The sequence below is a fragment of the Neopsephotus bourkii genome, unplaced genomic scaffold (assembly GCF_033783945.1).
Source record: "Neopsephotus bourkii isolate Nb327-2 ecotype Australia unplaced genomic scaffold, CSIRO-AGI_Nbou_v1 NB_1764, whole genome shotgun sequence".
NCBI lineage: Eukaryota > Metazoa > Chordata > Aves > Psittaciformes > Psittacidae > Neopsephotus > Neopsephotus bourkii.
Genome location: NW_026902238.1, coordinates 43,841 through 67,860, shown reverse-complemented (window position 1 = coordinate 67,860; position 24,020 = coordinate 43,841). Strand labels below are relative to the sequence as shown.

General features: G+C 37.6%; 1 protein-coding gene across 1 annotated transcript; it reads left to right on the top strand.

Annotated features, from left to right (window-relative positions):
- The first annotated feature begins 243 nt into the window (after positions 1 to 243).
- PJA2 (praja ring finger ubiquitin ligase 2) lies at positions 244 to 23,455 on the top strand. Its single transcript, XM_061378073.1, is given in 8 exon segments — positions 244 to 462; positions 3,922 to 4,954; positions 9,319 to 9,504; positions 12,952 to 13,131; positions 15,148 to 15,253; positions 21,532 to 21,646; positions 21,933 to 22,048; positions 23,235 to 23,455. Coding segments are annotated over 8 exon segments (2,067 nt in total). The 5' UTR covers positions 244 to 263; the 3' UTR covers positions 23,367 to 23,455.
- Positions 23,456 to 24,020: the final 565 nt, after the last annotated feature.

Sequence of the window (24,020 nt, the reverse complement as noted above, 5' to 3'; positions counted from 1 at the left end):
AAAATCAACATGTTAAGATGGGGGCAAAACTGCTGGTTTTCGGTGTTTAGGGTAAATGAAAAGTATGTATTTTCACAACATATGTGCTGAGAGCACTCCAGGTTCTTAGTAATTTTATTGTTAGTGAAGTTCAAGACCTTACAGGAATAGGAAATTTTTGCTAAAAAAGAATATATCAAAGTGTTGGAGAAGAGGGAAATTATCAAGTCATAATGTTGTCTCAGAAGTCTGTCTTTTTCTTTCCTCCATAATCTTACGCAGTAATGGATAAAGAAGGTAGCAAGCCTGCCTGGCCCAAGTCATCAAGAAGACATCGGACTATTACAGGTAGAAGATATGGAAGAAGGTACGCCTATGTTTGTTTTACACCATCTTCGAATAGCCAAGTCAGAGATGAACATCAACACAACGAAGACTGCAAAGGATTAGAGCTAGAGGATGCTCGGAAAGCGAATTCTTTATGTACGTGGGTATCTTTGTGTATGTCCATTTAATTGCAAACTGTGATACTTGGGAGTGGAGGGAAAAGACACATGGAGGAAATGTGAAGGGAAGATGATAACCACTTAACATGTGTAAAGTACAACTCATCTGGCTTTATAGAACGAAACTTACCATGAAGGCAAATTAAAGTATATCTATCTTAGGCTGTTAATTTTGCCTTAGGAAGGACATTCTTGAGAGAGTTAATTCTTTCTAACCAACCTGATAACTAAAATATTGTATAATTCAAGTTATTTTTGTCTTCAGATCAAACAACAAATCACACTTATGAGAGAATGCTTAATCTAACCTGTTTGGAACCAGGCTATGAAATATTTGACATATGGATCATGTTGTTCTCTCTTGGTCAACTGTCATATAGTTAGTGGGAATTAGTTAAAGCTTAAAAACACGTCTATTCGTTTATACCTGTCAGAGCAGTTCCTTTATTTAATGAATATGGAATGTTAGTGTTTCCCAAAATGTCTTTTGTGTTTTCAGAGTTCAAATAATAATTTCATAGAGAAATACAGAATGGCTTATTGAATTAGACTTAGTCTCATCTCTGTCAGTGTATGGGGTTTTCTGCTAAAAAAAGCCACCCAAGAACCAACCAACCAAACACCCACCCCCCCCCCCCCCAATAACAGCCAAATAACAACAGCAACAAAAAAATCCAAACAAACCAAACCAACCAAAGAGCAAATAACCCTTTTTTTTTCATATAGTTTTAGATGTCCTGAAGCTGCAAGTCCTGCACTTGGGTCACAACAACCCCATGCAATGCTACAGGCTTGGGGCTGCTACAACCTTTTCCTGGTGGAAAAGGACCTTGGGGTGTTGTTCAGCAGCCACCTGACTATGAGCTGGCAGTGCACATCAGCATCCTGGCCTGTATCAGCAATAGTGTGGACAACAGAACCAGGGCACTGATTGCTCCCCTGTACTGTTCACTGGTGAGGCTGCACCTTTAATCCTATGTTCAGTTCTGGGCCCCTCACTACAAGAGAGATGTTGAGGTGCTGGAGTGGGTCCAGTGAAAAGCAACAAAGCTGCTGAGGGGTCTAGAAAGTCCTGTGAGGACTGACTGAGGGGACTGGTTTAGTTTGGAGGAAAAGAGGCAGAGAGGAGACCTTATTGCTCTCTACAACTGCCTAAGAGGAGGTTGTAGTGAGGTGGGTGTCAGTCTCATCTCTTGAGTAGCAAGAGGAAATTACCTCAATCTGCCCCAGAGGAGGTTTAGATTGGATATTAGGAAAAATTTCTTCACAGACAGGGTTGTCAGGCACTGGAACAGGCTGCCCAGGGAAGTGGTTGAGTCACCATCCCTGGAGGTATTTAAATACATGTTGATGTGCACCTTGGAACACAATTTAGTGATGGATATAGCAGTGCTAGCTCAACAGCTGGACTTGATCTTCAGCGTCTTGTCCAACCTAAATGATTTCATGATTCTATACAGTAGCATTTTTGTCATCCTTCCTTTACAGACTTTATAAACATTTTGTAACTGCTTTCTCCTTCTAATTTTCAAGACTTTTTGTTATTTTAGGTTTGTTAGTTGTTTGTTTGGGTTTTCTTAATAATTGCATAGTACTAATGTAACTCTATCATGGCATTGATCTTTGAGACTGTTATGTGGTGTAGATAATATTGGCATGGTGGTGAGTTTTTTTTGTAATTTTAACGTTATTGCAGTTGTTTGTTTCATACCCTTTCTACGCTTTCATCTAGTTAAGATTTATTTCCTCTACAGCAGTGTTGACACTTGTGGAGATCTTCCGTTTCTCTATAATGCTACCACTTTTCTTGTTTCTGTTACTTAGAAATGAGCATGTTATTATTTTAGGGGTCACAAGAAATATGCATTTTTAAAGTGTGTTATCTCCTTGTTCTTAATACAATTGCTTTGTATATGAACTCTTGAATGACTGATTTTCTACATTAAGTCTAATAATAAATTGCCTTTCCTTTTATATTTTGTCCTTTTTTCATGTTATGGCTTTTCACATTTATCTTTGAGAAATATTTTGGATTTACTTCCCTTACCTCAGCTAGGTTGCATTTTCCCCAGTGAGTAATTATTTTTTGATGGGTGGGTACTAGCTAAAAACATGCTGTGTACTTCCTTGCTAGTTGGCATAACATCTTACATGCATCTAAGGAATTATGGAAGATGGGTAGAAGGAGACATCCTTGGAAATATTAAAAATCTGTCTGGATTTGGTCCTTGGTAACCTGCTACAGGTGACCCTGCTTGAGCAAAAGGGGTGGACTGGATTTCTTCAGAGGTGCTTGCCCACTAAGCTCAGCTGTTACTAATTTTGTGAAGGAGCTTCAAGATTTTTATTAGATAAAATGTAATGTTACAGTATTGCTTCCTAAAAGTCAGACTTCCAGAGCTGGGAGGCATGGCTCTCATAAGCGTTCAGCCTCATAAGGGAGCCTACACGTAGATTAGCTGTATTAAATGAGATGTGCTTCCTTTTTTCTTTTTCAGCCCTTGGAATTCTCATTTTACATTATTTACTACCTCCACCTGCTTTTGAAATAACATGCTAGAGAATCCCTTCAATTAACCATGTATCTCATTTTTCTTCACCCTGTAGTTAAGTCAAAATCTCTTGATAAGATTACTCAAAATTTTAAAGTCTACATTACTTATGCAAGCCACTGTATGTTGAAAAATTGTTTGGACTATTGCCTTGGTTAGGAGTTTATCAATTAATTGAACTAAGCATTAAATTCATAGTAGGAGCAATATACATATTTTTACCTTTTATAATTCTTGCTGCTGGGTTTATTTTCCATTTATGCAAGAGGTGTGATATAACCAAACTGAATTTATGATGGTAACTACTAACTGTATTTCTACATTCATGTCTGCAATTGCTTGCTTCTTATGAGAAGTTGCGTTCACAGCTGCATGTACAAAATATAGTGCTATTAGTGTGTAATTTGTAGTAGCAAGAAATAGATTCATCTAAGTGTAGCAGGAGGCATAGTTGAGCTAGTTAATGAATGGATAGTCCAATTTTTAGCTTACAGAAGGAAATGCAGATTTATTTTTTTTAATCTTGTAGTATTTTTTTTCAGCTTTCCTGTTCTTATCTTAAAATTCCCCTTTATATATAAAGAGTGTAAAATGCTGCTTATGAATGTGTTTCCTTAACATGGGGGTGGGGGGGGGGTTCATATCACAGGTTAAGCTGAAACTGTAGCATTTAAGTCTACTTCTATATGCTTAGTTTATATAAATGAGAACATAAATGTATTGGTACAGAATGACTGCATCTTTGGTAAATGTGTCTCTTAATCAAATTGCACTGCAGTCCTAGTCAACTATCCTTTCTTTTTCATGAGTATTTGTTATAGTTGAGAATATTTTTATTGGTTTTGATTATTCCAATGCATTCTTTTTTACATATTTCTGTGAAGGTCCCAGTCCACCAGTTTAAGCTTCTTCTTGTTTATTAGGTGAGCCTTTGTTAGAAAATACTGGAACTGGAGAACCTGTTTGCGAAAGTGTATCAAGCCAAACTTTGGAAAAGAACATGTCACCATTTTCTCTCTTCTCTTATGGTCTGGAAGGCAACCAAATCTCAGGGAACTTTATGAATCCTTACAAAAATTTTGAGGGCCTTGCAGAATATGCGACTGCTGGATGTAATGATTGGAATGGTCAGAATGGAATTGCTTTTGTAAACATCGACTGTTATAAGCTACATGGTGGTGCTGGAGAAGATCATGCTCAAGATGAATTTTCATTAGGAACAGAAGAAGCAGTTGTGTTGTGGGAAACAAGAAATAAAATATATTCTCAGTCTGGAAAAGTCATAGAGTCATGTACTGACTTACAGTCTCAATTGTCCAGTCTCAATCACAGTGTTACTAGAGAATGTTGTGAAGAAGCAGGACCAATGAGATGTTTTAGCATAAATTCAGACTTGGCATGTCCAAACAGCAGGACATCTAAAACATCTGATGAAGATCAAGCCATACTGAAAAGTAACCCAAGTGATAAAGTTTATGAAGTACAGCAGGTAAAAAGTAGAGAGAATGTTGGAATCCAACTCCCAATAGCAATTGCTAATGAGTTACATGTCAGTGATGACCAAGGAAGTTCACTTGAACTAGTAGTGAGACCTAAAATAAGAAAACAAAATACTTCAAATGAGTTGGAGAAAGAGAGGCTGCCTCTTAATGATGAGGAAAGGGAAAGTATTTCCTGGAGGAGAACTGAAACTGATGAAATTCAGCAAGGGTGTGCTGAATGTGCCTTTGATAGCAGAGAGATTAATTCTAGTATGTTCTTTGGCTCAAGAGGACATGAAGTTCATCAAAATGATGCAGAACTAAGGAAAAATGCAGCAGCTCAAGAACGAAAAAATGTTCTGGAAGATAGTGCTTTTTGTGATGGGCTTGAAGACTGCAACAGACACTTATCAATGTACCGTAAAGATAAAGACAGGTAAAATTTAAGTTTTATTTGTTTTAGTATTGAATCTTTTGTGTACATAATGTGCAAATCTGAATAGTTTGTTAGGAAATGGTTTGGTAGCAAACACAAGCAATTTCAGAATATGATCAGATAACAAGATGCGAACATTTCCTTTCAGGTTTTCTTCACCCTTCAAGTCCATCTAAAGAAATGGTGATGTGCTTTCTTCTAGTAATGTAAAAAGCCTTTTCTTATGTTTAGGGTCAAAGTGTCTTACCACTAAGGAAGACTACTTTTCCATTTTATTTTTGCTGAGCAGATGAAGGGTAGAGACAGAAAAGCTTGTTCAGCATAGGTTTTGGCAAATCATGGGTCTTTGAAAGTCCCCTTCAGGACTTGTGATTTTCAGAATTTGTTCTTTTTGTGATCAAATGTCAATATTCTGCATTACAGCATGTTTATATTCTTCTCCCCAGCCTTTTTGAAATAAATTATTCTTCCTTGTCATATCTGAACAATAACTTGATAAGATTGCTTATAGGTCCTTTTTTCTGATGATAGTCCTTTACACTAGTAGGTGTTTCCAAAGTGACTGTTATAGTTTCAGATCTGTGCAAATGGTTCCAACTTGGACACCAGGGTCAGTATTCAGACTTCTCCTATTCTGAGCTCTTTACGCAGAAGACAAATCAATTTGGATGGAATTTATGTTGATTAACTTCTATTCATATAGTGCTGGTTTAAGAGCTTTTCACTGTGGATTGAATTGTGTAACTGAGGTATTTGAGGGTAAAAACATTTCTAACATTCTGTTCATATGTCACATGCAGTAATGTTGGGTTTTGTTCTGTTTTTTTTTTTTTCCTATTTTTCTTCTAGTTTGTTTTCATCTTGCTGATTCTGTTACCACTGCATTCTTAACATGACATGACTTTTAGATGTTGTGGTTTTTTGTGTGTGCTTGACATTAAGCTTCATAAGCTAGCCTGCTTAGTGTAGACTGTGTTTCCACTGCTTCTATAGAGACAACAGCATGAAAATTAGTCTGCATAAACTCTTGTCCTTAAAATATCTTGCAGTCCCAATTACAAAGAAACAAAATCCTTAAGGCATTGTAAAATGAGGTAGTAGACTTAATTTTGAGTTTTTCTTATTGAAGAACTTGCAAATGAATACTTTCCTTCCTTGTAAGGTTTGCTTTTTGCAATTTTTTGTTACTGCATCTTTTCCACATCTGAAATGTTGCTACTAGAAAATTAAAATGTAATGGAGAAAATGGAATACATTTTACATTTATAGCATGACAAAAAAGTACAGCTTGCTTGTCTGAAAGTGAGTGTATTTGTCATGGTGGCAGTAACTAAACCACTAAATGAGGAAAATGTGTATTCTTGAACTTAAAAAAAAATTAGTTTGCTTTTTAAACCCTCAAAAGCCTTATCCCTAGGAAGTAAATTGTCAATAATTACTCTGCACAAAGGAGCAGTATGGTTTTCCACTCTCACAAAGTAAAGTTTTATGTTTAAAGGGTTAAGCCATACCACATGTTTAAATTTACATGTATAGCTGCATAAAAAGCAGAATTAACATATGCATCAAGTTAGACCCTGCAATTCACTATTCACTTATGTCCAATTCTGGCAGAAACTCACCCTGCTGATTACTGCAGCCAGAGCCTTCACCTCACATTTTTGCTTTAACAAGGTGCTATTATGGCATTAGCATGTAAAAGCTGTGTGTGGGAAGTAGAAAGCCTTGCGTATTTGTTAGAACCACATGTGCTCCAAGTTGGAAGGGTCATCATAGGTCCCCAGAGGGTAGAGGTAGTAGGAGATGAGAATTGTATCAATTGGCTTCCTCCATTTACTTTTAGATCATATGACAGGTACAGGCCAGTTAAGGCAGGGGAGAGACTATTATCAGAAAACTTATGTTCAGATTCTAAGTTAATCTTTTTTGCTTTTGACAAGTGACACGTCTATAACTCTAACCAGTAAGTGATGTTTTGCATCTCCACAGGGCTGGCCACAGTTAAATCATAGAATAGTTTAGGTTCAAAAAGACTTTCAGAGGTCACCTAGTCAAACCCCCCTGCAGTGAGCAGGGTCATCTTCAGTTAGATCAGATTGCCCAGAGCCACATGGAGCCTGGCCTTGAATGTCTTCACAAGGTGCATCCACTGCTTCTCTGGCCAACCTGTGCCAGTGTTTTGTCACCTTCAGTGTAAAGAATTTTTTTTCCTCAGATGCAGCCTGAATCTCCCCTCTTTTAAAGCCATTATAACTTGTCCTATCACAACAGACCCTCCTAAAAAGTCTCTCCCCATCCTTCTTATAGGTACTTATATGTACTGAAAAGCCAAATAAGATCTCCATGGAGACTTCTCCAGGCTGAACAGCCCCAACTCTCTCAGCCTTTCCTCATCAGAGAGGTGCTCTGTCCCTCTGATCATTTTTGTAGCCCTCCTCTGGGCCCTCTCCAACAGGTTAATATCTTTCCTGACCTGAGGACTTAAGAGCTGGATGCAGTACTGCAGGTGGTGTCTAATGACAGTGCTGTAGAGGGGAGAATCACTTCCCTTGACCTGCTGGTCATGCTCCTTTGGACGTAGCCCAATATATGGCCAGGTTTCTGGGCCACAAGCACACACTGCCAAGTTATGTCCAATCTTAAATCCATTAGTAGTCCCAAATCCTCCTCCTCAGAGATATTCTCAATCCCTTCACCCCCAGCCTGTATTGATACCAGGGGTTTCCCTGACCCAGGTGCAGGACCTTGCACTTGGCCCTGTTGACCCTCATGAAGTTTGCATGGGTCCACATCTTAAGCCTGTCCATGTCCTTCTGGATAGCTTTCCACCCCTTGGGTGTATTAACTGCATGGAAATCCAAAGTCTGGAAACTTAAACATTCGGTGTTTTTAATTTGTTCAGTATTAATTACTTCAGATTTATACTCCTTTCTGGTTTGAACTACTAGCTTTGTGTCAACTTTAAAGAAAAACTTGTTTCAACTCCAAAAAAGGAATATTATTCTAAACTGTTTTGGAAATTCCTGAATTACAAAATAGAAAAAGATTTGACTATTTGGGCTAGTCTTACAGTACGTTTAGATAACATTTTTAAAAAATTCTAAAATGTTAGTTTTCAGCTTTAGTTGGTATAATATAAGATTCACTAGACTGTATAGCAGAGTTTTTTAACGGATATGATTTCTACTGTAGTCTTTTTAAAAGGGTCAGAGTTAATGAATATTCTCATTTCCACCAGTTTCCCTAGTTGTCAAAATTGTGATAGAAAAATATATTCCTGCTTCAAATTAAAATGCTTCCATACAATCTGTGTCTTGATCTTCTTTATGTTTGTAAATCTTTGTGTATAATATGCAGTTTTTCAGAAGTACTTGTAATTCATTAAATGGCAAGATTGCTTGGAATTTACTTATTAGATAAAGGGAGGGTTTCTTTAAAGTGAGTTTGTAGGGGGAGACATAACATTGATACCAAGAGTCATACTGTATTTAGCATATTGAAAACAGCTGCAGGTCTTGTGGATTGCTGTGTAAGATGTCCTCTGATAAGTATATTTGTATATTAGTAGTTTTCTATCCCTCTTTGAAAGGACATGGCTACTTGACTGTGCTTTGAATTTTGCTAGCTGTCATCTGCCACTGAGTATTGAGTGAATCTTCTAAGTGGCATTACAAAGGTAGCAGTAGATAAATTCATTTTTCTCGAGATTCTGCCAACATCATTATTTTGTTTAAGCTGCCCACAGTATGTTATTTACTGCCCTTTTGTATGTGATGGCTGACCAAATACTTTTTGAAAAGCTCCCAGTGTTTTATCTGTCCAGGCTAGTGAATTATATAGTTCGCAGTAAGTCATCCATTGTATCCTCATATGATTTTTTTTTTTAAGGAAGGGCCATTGTATATGACTTAAAGGCTATGAGAGTTTTTTTGTCTGTCTGAGAGGTAAGGGTGATATGGCTTATTGTTTGTTAAGCAAGCATTGGTTTCTCAGTGTCACTGATGCTGTTTTATCTTTGTGTGCTTGGAGAAGGATGTGTAGAGTGGGTCTGGGTTTATTTTAATGAGTTATGTACTCTGTAATGTACTCATGTGCTCTGAAGATGTGGAAGGGGAAGAACAAAAAACTTCGCAAAGTGAGATGGGCAGAATTCTTTCTTAACTGATTATTTTTTTTCAATCAGCTCTTTACACATATTTGCCTTTTAGTACATCTACAAATACTACATACTGAATTTCTCCTAGATAAAAACAGACAATATTGAGAGCAATGTTCATAGACAGTAGGAAATCACAGAACACTTGTGTTTGTTTCCTTTTAAGCAGTGTTTAAATCCACGCCCTGTTGTCTTGTTTAAATTGCAGCTCAGAATGCAGTGATGGAGAATGGTCTGCAGCTGCACCTCCATATTTTACTGCTACAGAAAAAGACCACTCAAGTGCTGAGAGCTGTGAGACTATCCCAGGCAGGGAGAAATGTGAGCCTGAAGTGCAGAGCAGCAGCAGCAATTGTGTAGAAGAGGAGAACAGAGACTGCTCTTCACAAGGAGGGTATGGTTTTATTAGATAACTTCCTGTAAGTTCTGACATGTAACATGGTATTGACATGACACCATGCAGAACATCAAACTCTAAAAGTAGTTACTGTACTAACAATAATAATTACCTACATGAAAATTATTTGAATGCTTATAAGTATTTCAAATCAGGAGAAAAAATGGCATGACATGTAAATAATTCTATTTAAGGAAAGATACAGAAATAATGAGAGGGCATTGACATGTAATGTTAATAGGGATAATAGACGTTGATGTACTGAGTTTAAAAAGCTATTATTATGCCACTTAATTGTAAAGATATACATGGTGCATACACATTTGATACTTCTTAGTACTCCTCAAAAAGCAATTGTTTACATTATTGCTTCTTATATTCCATTGCTGCTCTTTATTCCTGCAGCCCTATCAGTAAGTACAGTAAAGTATACTTTACTATATATGATTCATTCAGGATATGAACTAAATATTTCTGTGTTCTTGGCTCTTCAGTTTCAGCTTGTTATGCTGTTGGCACAGGTATATCTAGTACATTCCTTAATGAATGTAACCAATATGAGTTCTGTTGCATTTCTTTCTACTGGAGGTCCTTAGTATCTTGGGTAGTTGAATGTATGATGTTTACATCAAATCTGCCTGCTGCAGCATAGGAGTGTTAAAAATTTTGTATGGTGAAAAATTTAAGTTTCAAATTAGATGATTTCAGAGTGCTGTGTCTCTTAAGTCATTATACAGATGAGGAACATGTATGTGGATCCTGTTTTGGTGCCTTTTTTTTTCTCTGAAAACCTGCATTGGTTGTGTAGCTGAGGTACTTTATATTTTTGCTTACACCTGGGTAATTTGATAGCTGAAGCTAGGAAACACACTGATGTGGCTTTTATTCTCAGAAAGAGAAATGTAGTGACAGTTTTGTATTTGTATATATATGTTAGGTTATCTTGAACTATGTGCTTACTGAGAACTTAATAGAATCATAGAATCACAAAATGGTTTGGTTTAGAAGGGACACTAAATCTAGTTCCAAACCTTCTGCCATGGGCAGGACACCATCCACCAGACTAGGCTGCTCAAAACCCTATCTAACCAGGCCTTGGACACTTCCAGGGGTGGGACATCTGGGCAACCTGTGCTAGTGTCTCACCACCCTCATAGTGAAGAACTTTCTTTTTTCTAATATCTAAACTTCCCCTCTTTCAGCTTAGAGCCATTCCCCCTGGTCCTGTCAATACAGGCCCTGATAAAGTGTCTCTCCCTGTCTTTCTTACAGACCCCTTTCAAGTACTGAAAAGCCACAATAAGGTCTCCCTGGAGAATTCTCTTCTCCAGGCTGAACAGCCCCAACTCTCTCAGCCTTTCCTCATCAGAAAGGTGCTCCATCCCTCTAACAGTTTCTGTGGCCCTTCTCTGGATCCTCTCCAACAGGTCCATGTCCTTATGCTGGAGGGCCCTGAGATATGAATGCAGTGCTTCATGTGGAGTCTTACCAGAGTGGAGGGTTAGAATCCCCTCCCTCGACCTGCTTGCCACGCTGCTGCAGATGCAGCCCACGACACAGTTGACTTTTCTGGTCTGTGAAAGCATACTACTGGCTCATGTCAAGCTTATCTTCAACCAAGAGCCTGAAGTGCTTCCTCTGAGGGCTGCTCTGAACCACTTCTTTGCCCAGCCTGTGTTTGTGCCTGGGATTGCCCTGACCCAGGTGCAGGACATAGCACTTGGCCTTGTTGAACTTCATGAGGTTGGCATTGGCCCACCTCTCAGGCATGTCAAGGTCCTTCTGGATTGCATCCCTTCCCTCCAGAGTATCAACTGCATCATACAGGTTGGTGTCATCAGCAGACTTGCTGAGGGTGCATCAGTCTTACTGCTCATGTTGCCACCAAAGATGGCAACATGATGTTGAAAAGCATGGGTCCCAATACTGACCAAGAGGGACACCACTTGTCACTGATCTCCACCTGGACATTGAGCCATTGACCACAACTCTTTGAGTGTGACCATCCAGCCAATTCCTTATCCACTGAGTGGTCCCTCTGTCAAATCCATACTTCCTCCAATTTATAGACAAGGATGGTGTGTGGGGCAGTGTCAAATGCCTTGCACAAGTCCAGGTAGATGACACCAATCATTCTTCCTTTCTTTACCTGTCAATGCCACGACCTCAAAGGCCACCAAATCTGTCAGGTGCATGACAGGATGAGGAGCAGTGTTCATAAACTAAACCACAAGAAGTTTCACCTCAACATGAGGAAGAACTTAACACTGAGGTTGGCAGAGCACTGGAACAGGCTGCCCAGGGGGGTTGTGGATTTTTCCTCCCTGAACATGTTCCTGTGTAACCTGGTTTAGGTGGCCCTCCCATAGCAGGGGGTTAGACCAGATGGTCTCCAGAGGTCCCTTCCATCCCTAACAATTCTGTGATCTTATCAGACCCCATTGACTTCTGCACCTTCAAGTTCCCTAGATGATCTTGAATCTGATTTTCTCTACCATGAGCAGTTCTTCATTCTCCCAGTCCCACCTTTGCATTCTGTGACTTCGGTGGTTTTGGTTTGTTTAGATGCTTTGTGGAAAGAAAAAAGAAAATTGATCTTTTATCTTTTTTTTTTTTTTTTTTTTAATAAAGAAACAAGCAATGCCTATGTGTTCTTTCTGTTTCTTCCACTCTTATATAGATGGTACCTACCACCAAGTAGTCCAAATCACTGATACTGCTTTCTTTAACATTGCCTTCTCTTAAGTTTTGGAGAATTAGTGTGGCTTTATGAAAACACTATCAAAACACATTTGTTTCAGAACAACAATGAAGCTATGTACTCTTTAGCTTTTTTTTTTTGATGTGAACAGCCTGCAAATGTATCCCTTTCTAATGTGATTTCTCTTTATTTGCCCTTTAATAAGGAAAGTGGACTTGCAGCCCTGTGGCTTTAAACATCCAGGTGATTTGTGCTCTTCTAGAAAATACAGGAATGAGAGGAATCTTATTCCTTATGCAAATAGATTCTCTTCCAAATAGTGTATTTTTGCATTTAGGCCAAGCTTTTTCATGAAGGCTGTTTCAGAGTGTTGAGACAGCTTTTCTTTTTAGTAGCTTTACAAACTTCTAGATGAGTAAGTATCTTTAGTAACAAACTTACCAGCTCTGGCAGGGATACTGCCTATACTAGTGAAAATGCAAAATAAGGTGCTTACTGTACTACTGGCCTTGAGCATTAGACAAATAATTTTGCCATGGAATCATGGTGTTACTAGATTCTGAATCTGGAGCTTGGGAGTTTCTTGGGTTTTTTACAGCAAATGCTATATTCCTAATATGGGACTCTACTGTCTGGGAAACATGAATCTTCAACCCTTGCAATATGTGTAGCTTTTGTTACTTGCATGTGTTTGTAAATTCTCCTTGCTCTTTAGTTTCAGCTTTGCATTTATTTATTTTAAGGCAACACATGTTGGAGGAAGGAGAGATTCCTCTGTTACAATGCCAGCAAGTAGAAAGCATCGGTGTTGTGGAAGCTAATCTACTTCCTGACTTTGTGTTTTCTGGATTCTTCTTGCTGGAGGAAAATTACAATGTTGAGGATGATTCCAGTGAGAGTGAAGATCTGAATTTGGAGCAGAGGTATGCCTTTAATAGTTTTCTGCAGTAATTTCAGAGGGCTTGTCATTACTGTATTGCTTTTCATGTAAAGATGTCAAAGATACTCCTGGCTATCAGTATGTACATGCTTCAAAGGCTGATAAATCTGAGATTTAAGGCTTAAGGAACTTCAAGTGCTACATGTCTTCTGACTAGAGGAAAAAGGATGTAGATTTACTAAATCAGGCTGTGAGACTCAAAGATTGGTGCACTAAATATTCAAGGGATTGCTCTACTTCAATTAATTTTCAAGGTGGTAAGTATGGTGCAAGTATAATGAAAGCAAAGCAACATAAAAGTAATCAGTATTCAAGTCAGTGCTATTTTATAATTGGTCTTCCCTCTTGCAGGCTGGCATAGTTTAGATGTTACAAACCTAATCTATTTCACTTTGAAATGCCACATGCTTACCTAATATCATAGTTTTGAGTGCATTTTTCTATTTCTGTCATAAGGTTAGTGAAGAATATTGCAATATATTCACTACAAAAATTCTGCATATACCAGGAAGAAAGTGATTGGAGACACTTTCATAGCCTTATTTTAGAATAGTATAATGTGTTTGTTTAAGAGTGATCTAGACAGAATGCTTTCCAGTGAGATTTAACACTTGTTCTCTCTTACTTTTTAAAAATACTATAAACTGCAGCATAGGCATAACAGAAACACTGGTATTTTTTCCTTGTGAAGCTGAATTGTGAAAAAGCACAACAGGTATTAATACATGAAATTCCAAGCTAGAAGTAAAGTGTGTGTTCTTACAGCACCAGGCAGCAAAGTAGCAAAGGAATTACAGAAAAAAGACAAAACTTGGTTTTTCAGTGTTGGAGAGTTAGCCTCAGGAGACTTCCTAATTACTCAAAATAGGAAGGGAGATGCTTCTCTAATAATACATTAAGTTTTGTCTGCTGACCACGTGCAGATCCACACATGGCTTTTTACCTGGTTTAAGATTTGATATCTGAACAGAACTCAAAGCAGCTGCCAAGCTATGAACTGTGACACAGAATGTAATAAAAATCTGAACGCTAATTGCAAAATGAGCTTATATGTATTAAACTTACTAGCTGAACCATATGCCCTTTTACTCTGGAGAAGTCAATGGTAAAATTTGCTATCATGTTCTCCTGAAGTCTGTGTTGTCTTGAGCGTGCCATGTACTGTGAGCTGTTGGGCAGGCTGCAGGGAGGCCTGGGAAAGTATATTTAAGAAAGGATAAACAACACTGCACAACAGAGTAAGAGAGAGGAGTGAGGATAAGAGAAGCAACCCCAGATACCAAAATGAGACAAAGGGGAGGAGCTGCTCCAGGTGCTAGAGGGATTCCCCTGTAGCCCTGAGAGAAAACCACAGTGAAGCAGGTAGGTACTCGTTGAGGGAACTGTGCCTGTGGAGAATTCAAGCTATAGCAATTGGTGAAGGACTGCAGCTTGTGGGAAAGATCCATACATGAGCATGCTTATCGTGAAGGACTGCAGCCTATGGGAGGGACCTGCACTGGAGGAGAACTGTAGGAACAAAAGAGTTAAAGACAGGAACTGCCATAAACTGGCCACAGCCCTCATTCCCTATTTATCTGCATTGCTTGGGGTGGGGAAACATAGTGGAGTCATGAGTGAAGGAAGGGAGAGCTAAGGGTAAGGAGTTTTAATTGTTGTCTTTGTTTCTCACCATTCAAATCTATTTTTATTGGCAAAACCTTTTAGTTAAGTTAAGGTTCCCCTTTGAGTCTGTTTTCCCTGTGATAGTGATTTGCAAGTGATCTCCCTGTCTTTATCTTGACTCATGAACTTTTAGGCCTATTTACCCACCTATCCAGTGGAGGTGGGAGAGTGAAAGAGCAGCTGGATGGGCAACCAGCCTACGTGAACCAAACACAACCACCTCGTGTAAGATCACAGTTGTTAATAGATGATGTGCAGTGATTTGATGTATCCAGCCATCATGTTGTTACTATTTGCTTTTAAATGACCATGTTTCCCAACTCCTGTTTTTCAGACCACATAGCGAGTCTGGTAATGGCCTGGGACTTGCTCAAGCTGTTTCTGATGTGAACCCTATCACAATTGAGTCACTAGAGGAACGCTTACAAGAAGCTGAGCAGGTATTAAAATATTTTTGGTGATATTATATCAGTGATGTTGAATCCTTGTAAGCATAATCTGAAAATTGGGATAATTGGGTCAGAATTACTTTCCTGCTTTAGCTTGAACTTTCAGGTGTGCAAGGTTTAAAATAAGCATTAGAGGTTCTTCTAAAGCATATAGTGCAAGAAGTTATTCATCAGTGCTGCTCCTTTTAGAAGATGTATTTATTTCCTCTTACAGGAAAAAAGATACTGATTTCTATCAATATAAATGTGTAGCTTAAATTATTCTAGGAATGTTTTCAAATTCCCTTCATAACAAAGAAAAGTTCTTTCCTGTATCTGTGCCTATGAGAATTCCCAGCTTTATTTTATTGCAATGGTACAATTGGATGTCTTGTATTTTTATTCCTCAGTAGGCAACTTTTCTGTTTGACTGTCTTGACTCCATGTGGTTCAAAGTAAAAATAAGAACAAACAAGCAAAAAAATGGAACCAAACCAAACAAAAACAAATGAAAAAAAAAAAAAAAAAAACAACACAAAACCAACCAGAAGCAAAAAAGCCTTTATCTTTACCTTGTTCTAATCTCATTTCATCTATCTAACTTTGGATAAACCAGAGAATTTTGTCTTTTCTGTGTTACATGACACTGGTTACTGTCAGAGTGAACACAAAGCTAGCTGAAATTTGGTTTGCAGTATAACTATTCTTGCACTGCCAGAAATCTCCCTTGCTGGGTATTTTGTCAAAATAAGAGTTGAATGATGTGTAGACTTATAATGTAGTGTTACAGCAGTCAAAGTGAAAGTTGTGTATGACATAAATTTAGGGGCAGCGAGGGGCAGTTTGACTACTAGCTTTTGGTTAAAAGGGGTGAACAGGGCAGGGTGTATGTCATAGTGTGCTTGAAGACAAAATACCAAGGGTGCTTTAAAGTGCTTTCTAAAGCTGACTATCAGGGGAACAATCATAGAATTTTTTTATTATTTTTTTTTTTTCTTCCATGGATATGTGCACAATCAGTGGTTTTGTGAATAAACTTCATGGGGATTTTCAAGGGGTGGAAAGGTTGGTCCCTGAAGCTGGCAGTCATTCAGTTTCCAGGTATTGTGCATCCCCCAAGTTATGTAGGAGGTCAGCATTATTCATGGTCAAGTACCACAGGGTTTTCTCCAGCTGTGTAGGATCTTGTTAGCATTACTCATCTGGAGACATTTCAGGACTGCTTATTAATATGTAAGACGTCTGTTAATGTCGTTACTATAAAAGAGTTATTTTGAAGTTGTACAGAGAAAATTCCTTGTCTCTTTTATAGCTGCTGGTTCTCACTACATCAAAAAGCACAGAACTACAGAAGCATTTGATCTCCTTTGTACCAAAGCAAGAGGATCTCTGTAGAGGGGTGCAACTAATCTGACCTTTCTTTTTTTTTTTTTTTTTTTGTCTTTTTTTCTATGTTAACACTTGAAGAGGAGACTGAATTGTTATGGCTCTGAATTTTTCTTTCTTACTGCCATGTAACAATGTTTTTTCTAGTTACGTTCACCCTTTTGTCAGGTTGTCCTGTAAAAGCAAACCTAGGTGCCTGTGCGCATAACTGGCTGAGATGTTGCAATTATGTTAGTGTTGCCAGGAAGAGCGTCACTGAACACACCTGGCAAGCGGGTAGATGACTGGAAAGGTAGTTGTGCTCTGGTATCTGTGGAACAGGTCACTGTGGCTGTTGGGCAAGAAGTAAAGCAAATTTTCTGAAGTATTCTTTGTGCTTGAAATTATCACTTACATGTCTGAGACTTTATGGTGATCATAGAAGGCTGGCAGAATTTGAATTAGTCAGCAGAAAATGGTGGCTGTGTAATAAAAGGAATTGCTGTATTGACTAAATGGCCAACACAGGTTTTGAGTAAAAATTATCAATATTTCTTCCAAATCTCAAGCAGAATATATAAAGCACCATTCCTTCTAGTATGAAAATGCTTACTAAAATTGTTCAGAAAATAAGAGCAAGGATTACACAAAAACTATGCAACATATCTGTTGGGCAATACAGCAAATATTTTGGGAAGGAGAGAAAGAGCAAAAAAAGACACCATAATGTCTTAATTCTAATTACTTGCTGAACTAATTTTAATTATTTGCTGAGATCCTATCTTTTAATGACCAGATCTAGATATGTTTTCTGCTTTCTAGAAAGTAAGACTTGCAAATGGCTAGTCCAGTGTCCTCTTTTAATAAAATATGATCTGACCCTGTGGCTGACTTGATTGACATAGACTAGAAACTTGGGTTCCTGGAAGGACATTTAGTACATCTTTTAAACACAACTTTTCTGGTTATCAGAAAATTGTAGATGAAGATGTAGAAGTGTTCCACAAATTTAAAAATGCAATACTTTTCACTGAAAGAGTAATTATCTTGCAGTGTTGCAAAGCCTTTTTCTGAACTTCAGTACTGCGGTCACAGCGCTTACTCAGATATCCAAAATGTGGTTTACAGCATTTTCAGGGTAAAAAAAAAAAAAAAAAACAAACCACAAAAAAAAAAACAAACCCCAAACCAAACAACTCTTTAAAAAACTAAACAAAAACAAGCAAACAAAGAACTCAACCAAGAAACAACAACTGTTTCTTTTGTGATAGAGCAAATTGAAGTATCTTTTTAAGTCTGGGTGAGGAGATTGCTGAAAATGTCTTTGCTTTCTTCTAGAAAATGCAATTTATGATTTTCTATTTATAGGGTTTATGGAAAACGTAATATGACAGTTTTTGTTGGTAGTTTGTCGCAAATCTATATATGTATCATGTAAAGAGTTACAGGTCACTGTGAGGGGTACCTTAGTAACTAAGTTCAAGGTGATCAGGCTTGATCACTCTTTGAGGGAAGTAAGAATTGGAGCTAGTTGTTTTCCTTTCTCATGATTGGCATTTTATGTTTCTCATCTCTCTCCCCAAGAGTAAAGAGTGATTTCATCTATTCTTGACATCTTTCATGTTATTTCAGGGATCAAGACTTGATTTGCTTTTGCTAGGCATTTTTTTGCAGTATGATTAGATCTGAGTTTCATCAGATACCTTTTCTGATTGTTGTACAATTTTTCTTCTCACCTTCCAGATCTTGCTTGCATGCGTTGTTTTCTTTCTGTGATTACACTGAAGCTGGTTTGCCACTTTGCAGTTACATAGTATCTATATATTTATCCTCAGCTTACTAATAGGCTGCTTGTTGCTGGTTATGCTATTACAGCAGTATTTAGATCTGGCTTTAGGGCAAACAGCTCTTTCTTAAACCTTGATTATCTAATTCTACCTATGGGTGTAACAGACTTCTGCGTTTGCTTCATGAAGTAGTAAACCTGGTAAAAGTATTTTTGCACCAGAGATTTTGTAATGGTGATGTCTGAGCTTTCACTAGCTTCAAGTAGTATTCTAATTCAATGAGCAGATTGGGTTAAGTTTAATTATAACATCACTAGTAATCTAATGACTGTAAATTTATTCAACTTCTTATTGATTTATTTAATCTCCATGCTTAAGTGTAAAAAAATTCTCTTAGCTAAAATAGCAGATTCATGAACCAGATCTTTTTCACCTATAACAATGTAGTTTATTATGACAGCCTATAGCTCAGAAACGTCTGTCCAGTTCTGGGCCCCTCAGTTCAAGAAGGACAGGGACCTGCTGGAGAGAGTCCAGCGCAGGGCAACTAAGATGATTAAGGGAGTGGAACATCTCCCTTATGAGGAGAGGTTGAGGGAGCTGGGTCTCTATAGTTTGGAGAAGAAGAGATTGAGGGGTGACCTTATTAGTGTATATAAATATATAAAGGGGAAGTGTCACGAGGATGGAGCCAGGCTCTACTCAGTGGCAAACAATGGTAGGACAAGGGGCAATGGGTACAAACTGGAACACAAGAGGTTCCACTTAAACTTGAGAAGAAACTTGCCCTCAGTGAGGGTGACAGAACACTGGAACAGGCTGCCCAGGGAGGTTGTGGAGTCTTCTTCTCTGGAGACATTCAAAACCCACCTGGACACATTCCTGTGTAACCTTATCTAGATATGTTTCTGCTCCGGCAGGGGGATTGGACTAGATGATCTTTTGAGGTCCCTTCCAATCTCTAGCATACTGTGATACTGTAACTTTTCTGAAAATTTCTCTATCCAGCAAGCTGATGTAGTGTAGCTGTGAAACACTTAAAGGTTGTGATGTAATGCATCTAGAATTCAAGTATATCTTAACTGGGGAGGAGGGGAGGGAGGAGGATCAGTTACTTGTGACCTTTGAAGGAGAAAAGTAGTGAACGTATAAAACAGGTTTTTTGTAAATAGAAAAAAAAAAAAAAAGTTCTGTGAGACTCTGTGATCCTAAAATGTAATAACCTGTATGTGTGATTTATATTTGTTTCCATTTGTTTTAAAGAAATTACTTAGCTGGGAGTGTTTAGTTTAGTTCATTAGATAGAACAGGGGCATCAGAACTTCATTTATGAATATTTCTTTTACCAACTCAAAGACACAAGGAGTTGTATGCTATGGCACTCCTGGTTTTAGCAGTGTCTGACATTTGGTTTTTGATACATGGAGCAGTAAGCGGTTGCATAAGTGATGAGAGGAAGAAAATAAAGGTATCTTTGAAGTTATAAATTTATCTTATAAAAGCTGTAAAATGGCTGCTTTGGTTTTGAAGATGTGAAATGGATCAGACATTGTGGGGCTTTCTGTGATATCTCTTTATTGTAGCTTTCAAAAGCAAACAGTACAATGATTTTGTTAATTGATTCCTGGTTTTGAGTGCTAATATCTAGACAGAGAAGTTTGACATGTAGGTAACACTGCTTCCTTCTGCCCGGGATCTTAATGTAATTTTTCCTGCTGTAGTAGGCAATCTAATTACAAATACCTACACCTTATTCTCAGACCACTGCCACTGTAACAAAATACCATAGGAAATTTTAAAATCATCTTAATGTTAGTAAGACAGTATTGTCTGCTGCAGCAGAAGTGAATGTTTTTAAGCTGTTAAATCGGAGGAGTGTACCTGTTTTGCATTGTAAAATGCACTAGGGATAACAGTCCCAGGATTTCCTTTAAATTAGAAGATTTCTAAATAAGTATGTGTGGCAGTAGAAGCTGTACATATTTTCTTGTTAGCTCAATCTCTCTCTGCCTGCTACAAACATTTGACTGTATGTGTAAACATGCTAGTTTAGATCTGTGGTAGGATGGTTGCCTGAGCTACTTTGCCACTGTGATAAAAGTGCAGGCATGTTTTCAGTTTACAGTTCTTGTAACTTTAGCTGAAGCTTAGGATGAGGCGTTACTGAAGATATTTGTATAGTCCTATCTTTCTGTAGTATATTTTGAGGTTTTAGTTAAGTGTACCCCCCACATTACAAAAATGTTAGGTTATCTTAAGCATCGTACCAAGGGAATTTTGTGGCCATTAGAATAAATAATTTTCATGTTGATCAGAGCAGTATTTGTACTTGAGGGGTGTGACTGATTCATTCAGGATATGAACTAAATGTTTCTGTGTTCCTGGCTCTTCAGTTTCAGCTTGTTATGCTGTTGGCACAGGTATATCTAGTACATTCCTTAATGAATGTAACCAATATGAGTTCTGTTGCATTTCTTTCTACTGGAGGTCCTTAGTATCTTAGGTAGTTGAATGTATGATGTTTACATCAAATCTGCCTGCTGCAGCATAGGAGTGTTAAAAATTTTGTATGGTGAAAAATTTAAGTTTCAAATTAGATGATTTCAGAGTGCTGTGTCTCTTAAGTCATTATACAGATGAGGAACATGTATGTGGATCCTGTTTTGGTGCCTTTTTTTTTTTCTCTGAAAACCTGCATTGGTTGTGTAGCTGAGGTACTTTATATTTTTGCTTACACCTGGGTAATTTGATAGCTGAAGCTAGGAAACACACTGATGTGGCTTTTATTCTCACAAAGAGAAATGTAGTGACAGTTTTGTATTAGCAAGCTTTATTATGTTTTTGACTTGCTACTATTTCTGAAATTTTATAAAAGGACCAAGTGTTCATTAGAGAACAAGTTCTGACTCTGTCCTGATACTTTTTGAAGGCTTAAAAACCAAGCTATTACTGTTTTGACCTTCACTTTCACCTCATTCATTATGAAAATAGAAATGATGTAATGGTTAGTGGGACAGACATAACTTCTATTTAAGAAAGTGATACTATTGGAACTGGATTCATTTTCTTGCTTTTTTCTTTATATGGAATGTTACATTTGTGCATAAAAAAACCTTAGTTTCTGCTCACTCTTTTCAGAATGCTCTGGTATATTTGGGGTTTGTTGGACTTCGGTTTGACAAGGCTCATCCACCAGCTACGAAAGAAATGATAGATTCTCTGCCACAGGTTGTCATCACAAATGACCAAGCTGGTATGGAAAAGTAATTAAGAATTAATTTCCATGAAGTTTATAAGAACAAATTTAGCTTTCTGAAATATCGTAGGCACAGTTTCTAAACATACTATGCAGCTGGCAATACTGGTCTGAGAGCTTTTGAATCTTGAATCAGACTGAATATAACTTGGAAAAGTAACTAAACTGGAGTAAGAGTAATTGTGTTTTTTAATCATTAGGGATACTGTTGATAGTATATATAATCTTAGATGTAAAACAAGATAATACTAATGGTTTTTATTTTTTTTTATCATGAGTTTAGGTCAAGAGCAGCGTTGTATTATCTGTTGCTGTGAATATGTGGAAAATGAAATCATAACAGAGCTACCCTGTCATCATTTGTTTCACAGAACTTGTGTAACTCTTTGGTTACAGGAAGTAAGTACTACAGGATTGATGGAGGGTTGGTGGGTTTTTTGACTATTTGCATTCTTTTGTGAAGAACAGTTTGTAACTTTCTGAAATGTGGGATGAAATACAAAGAACTGTGGAACCAAATTCTAGTGCAAGTGAGGAAAGTAACTTATATCTGTACTCAGCTGAAGGGCAACTTCTTGAACAGAAGAGGTATTTTTGTGAGGAAAAACATGGTCTGCTTTTATTAAGTATAAGAGGTGGCTTAGTTATAACTTGTTTTGATACAAGAAAAGCTTTCTTTACTGTACTCATATCTTGAAGTAAAGAAGATTGCTTGCTTTTCTCTGAGAAGAGTCAAGGATCTGTTCCCTTGCCAGAATGTCAGGACCCATTTCTGGTGGCAGCTAAGGTTGGTGGGAAGAATACTGGAATGCATGTAGATTAATTAAAAAAAAAATAATTGTTTGGTAAGTCTATATTGTATTAGATTTCATTTTGGTCATGTGTAGTCAGTTTCCTTCCAAGTGTCTTATGAAGGCTTACATCATGTTGAGGCTATACTAAAATAACTACAGTTAAGGAACTGGTGTTATCTTTTCCTTGCACTTGCACTCTCCTTTACACCATACAATCCTGAACTTCCTAGTTGTCAGTGAGCCTACAGCGCAACACATTGTTTCTTCAAGAAGTACAAGAGAGATTAATTGACTCAGACTATGGAGATCAGATTAGAACACCTGTAGCACAGGTTGTTGTTGGGTTTGTAGTTTTTTAACTTTATAGTTTTAAAAAAAGGTTTATTACCATTTTAACATTGCTTTATTATATGTTCTGCCTTTTTCTGCAGTCATAGTAAACTGCTCTTGCTGAAAACTAGAACAAAATACTTCCTGTTAGATGTGGGCTAGTTTATTTTTAATCCTTGCCTTAAAAAAAAATAATTTCTCACCTGTAAAATCAATTCTTTGAAGATGACCTTGCAGGGAACCTGATGTGTCTGCTGTGAAACTGGGGTAAAAGGAAAATGAAGCTTTCTTCTCAGATTTTTAGCTGTCTTTTAGCTCCAGGTAGCTATCCAGTCAAATTTGACTTTGAGACAGTGCTGTTGTGAAGACATTAAAGACTTCATAACCTTCAGCTTTTCAATAGAATTGAATGCAAATTGCAAATGACCTGATTTTTTTTTTTTTTCTCTCTCTCCCTCTAGTCGGGAACATGCCCGGTTTGTCGTCATGAGCTTGCACCTGTGCCTCTTGAAACAGCTGCTGGCACTGTTTCTTTCCTACCTGATCATGACTTGGCATCTTCTGCTCACAGTGTTACAGGAACTACAAACTAGGATCTGAACTTAAATTGCTGCTACCAAAAACAAAAATGTAAATTTTGCCTGTTTAATTACAATGTGAATACATTGTTTATAAAATACTATGTTTAAAGTACTATCTATATTCTAGTTTAGAAAAAGGGTACAAGACTTTTTCTGAACTCTTAGGCTTACAATGATAGCTTAAATTTTTAAAACTACAAGTTAGAAGAACGTGTGGCAGCCTTGTTAGAGCAGAATGTTCCTGGTAACTGCAATGTCTAAAGCTTGTATTATGGTAACTTTTCTCCTGACTGTGGCACTTTGTTGAAGTTCTTGCAGCTGCAATGCAGTTGCAAGTTGCATCTTATTAATGGTGTGTTTATTGGGTTTTCACAATAAAGTGCAATTGATCTCATATTTGTGTCAAATGCAAAGATGTTTTGTGATGTGGTAGTGGTAGAATTTGATTTCATTGCACAGTGGACAACTTTCCCACCTCTCTCTTCTTCCTGTCCTTTCTGAATAGTTTATAGTCATCAATCACAGGATTCCAATCATGGGGTTCATTGAATCATAGAATCACAGGCATGTTTGGTTTAGAAAGGACCTTAAGAACATCTAGTTCTAACCCCCTCTTCCACGGGCACAGACTCCTCAACCTAGACCATGTTTATGTGTCCTGGGTTT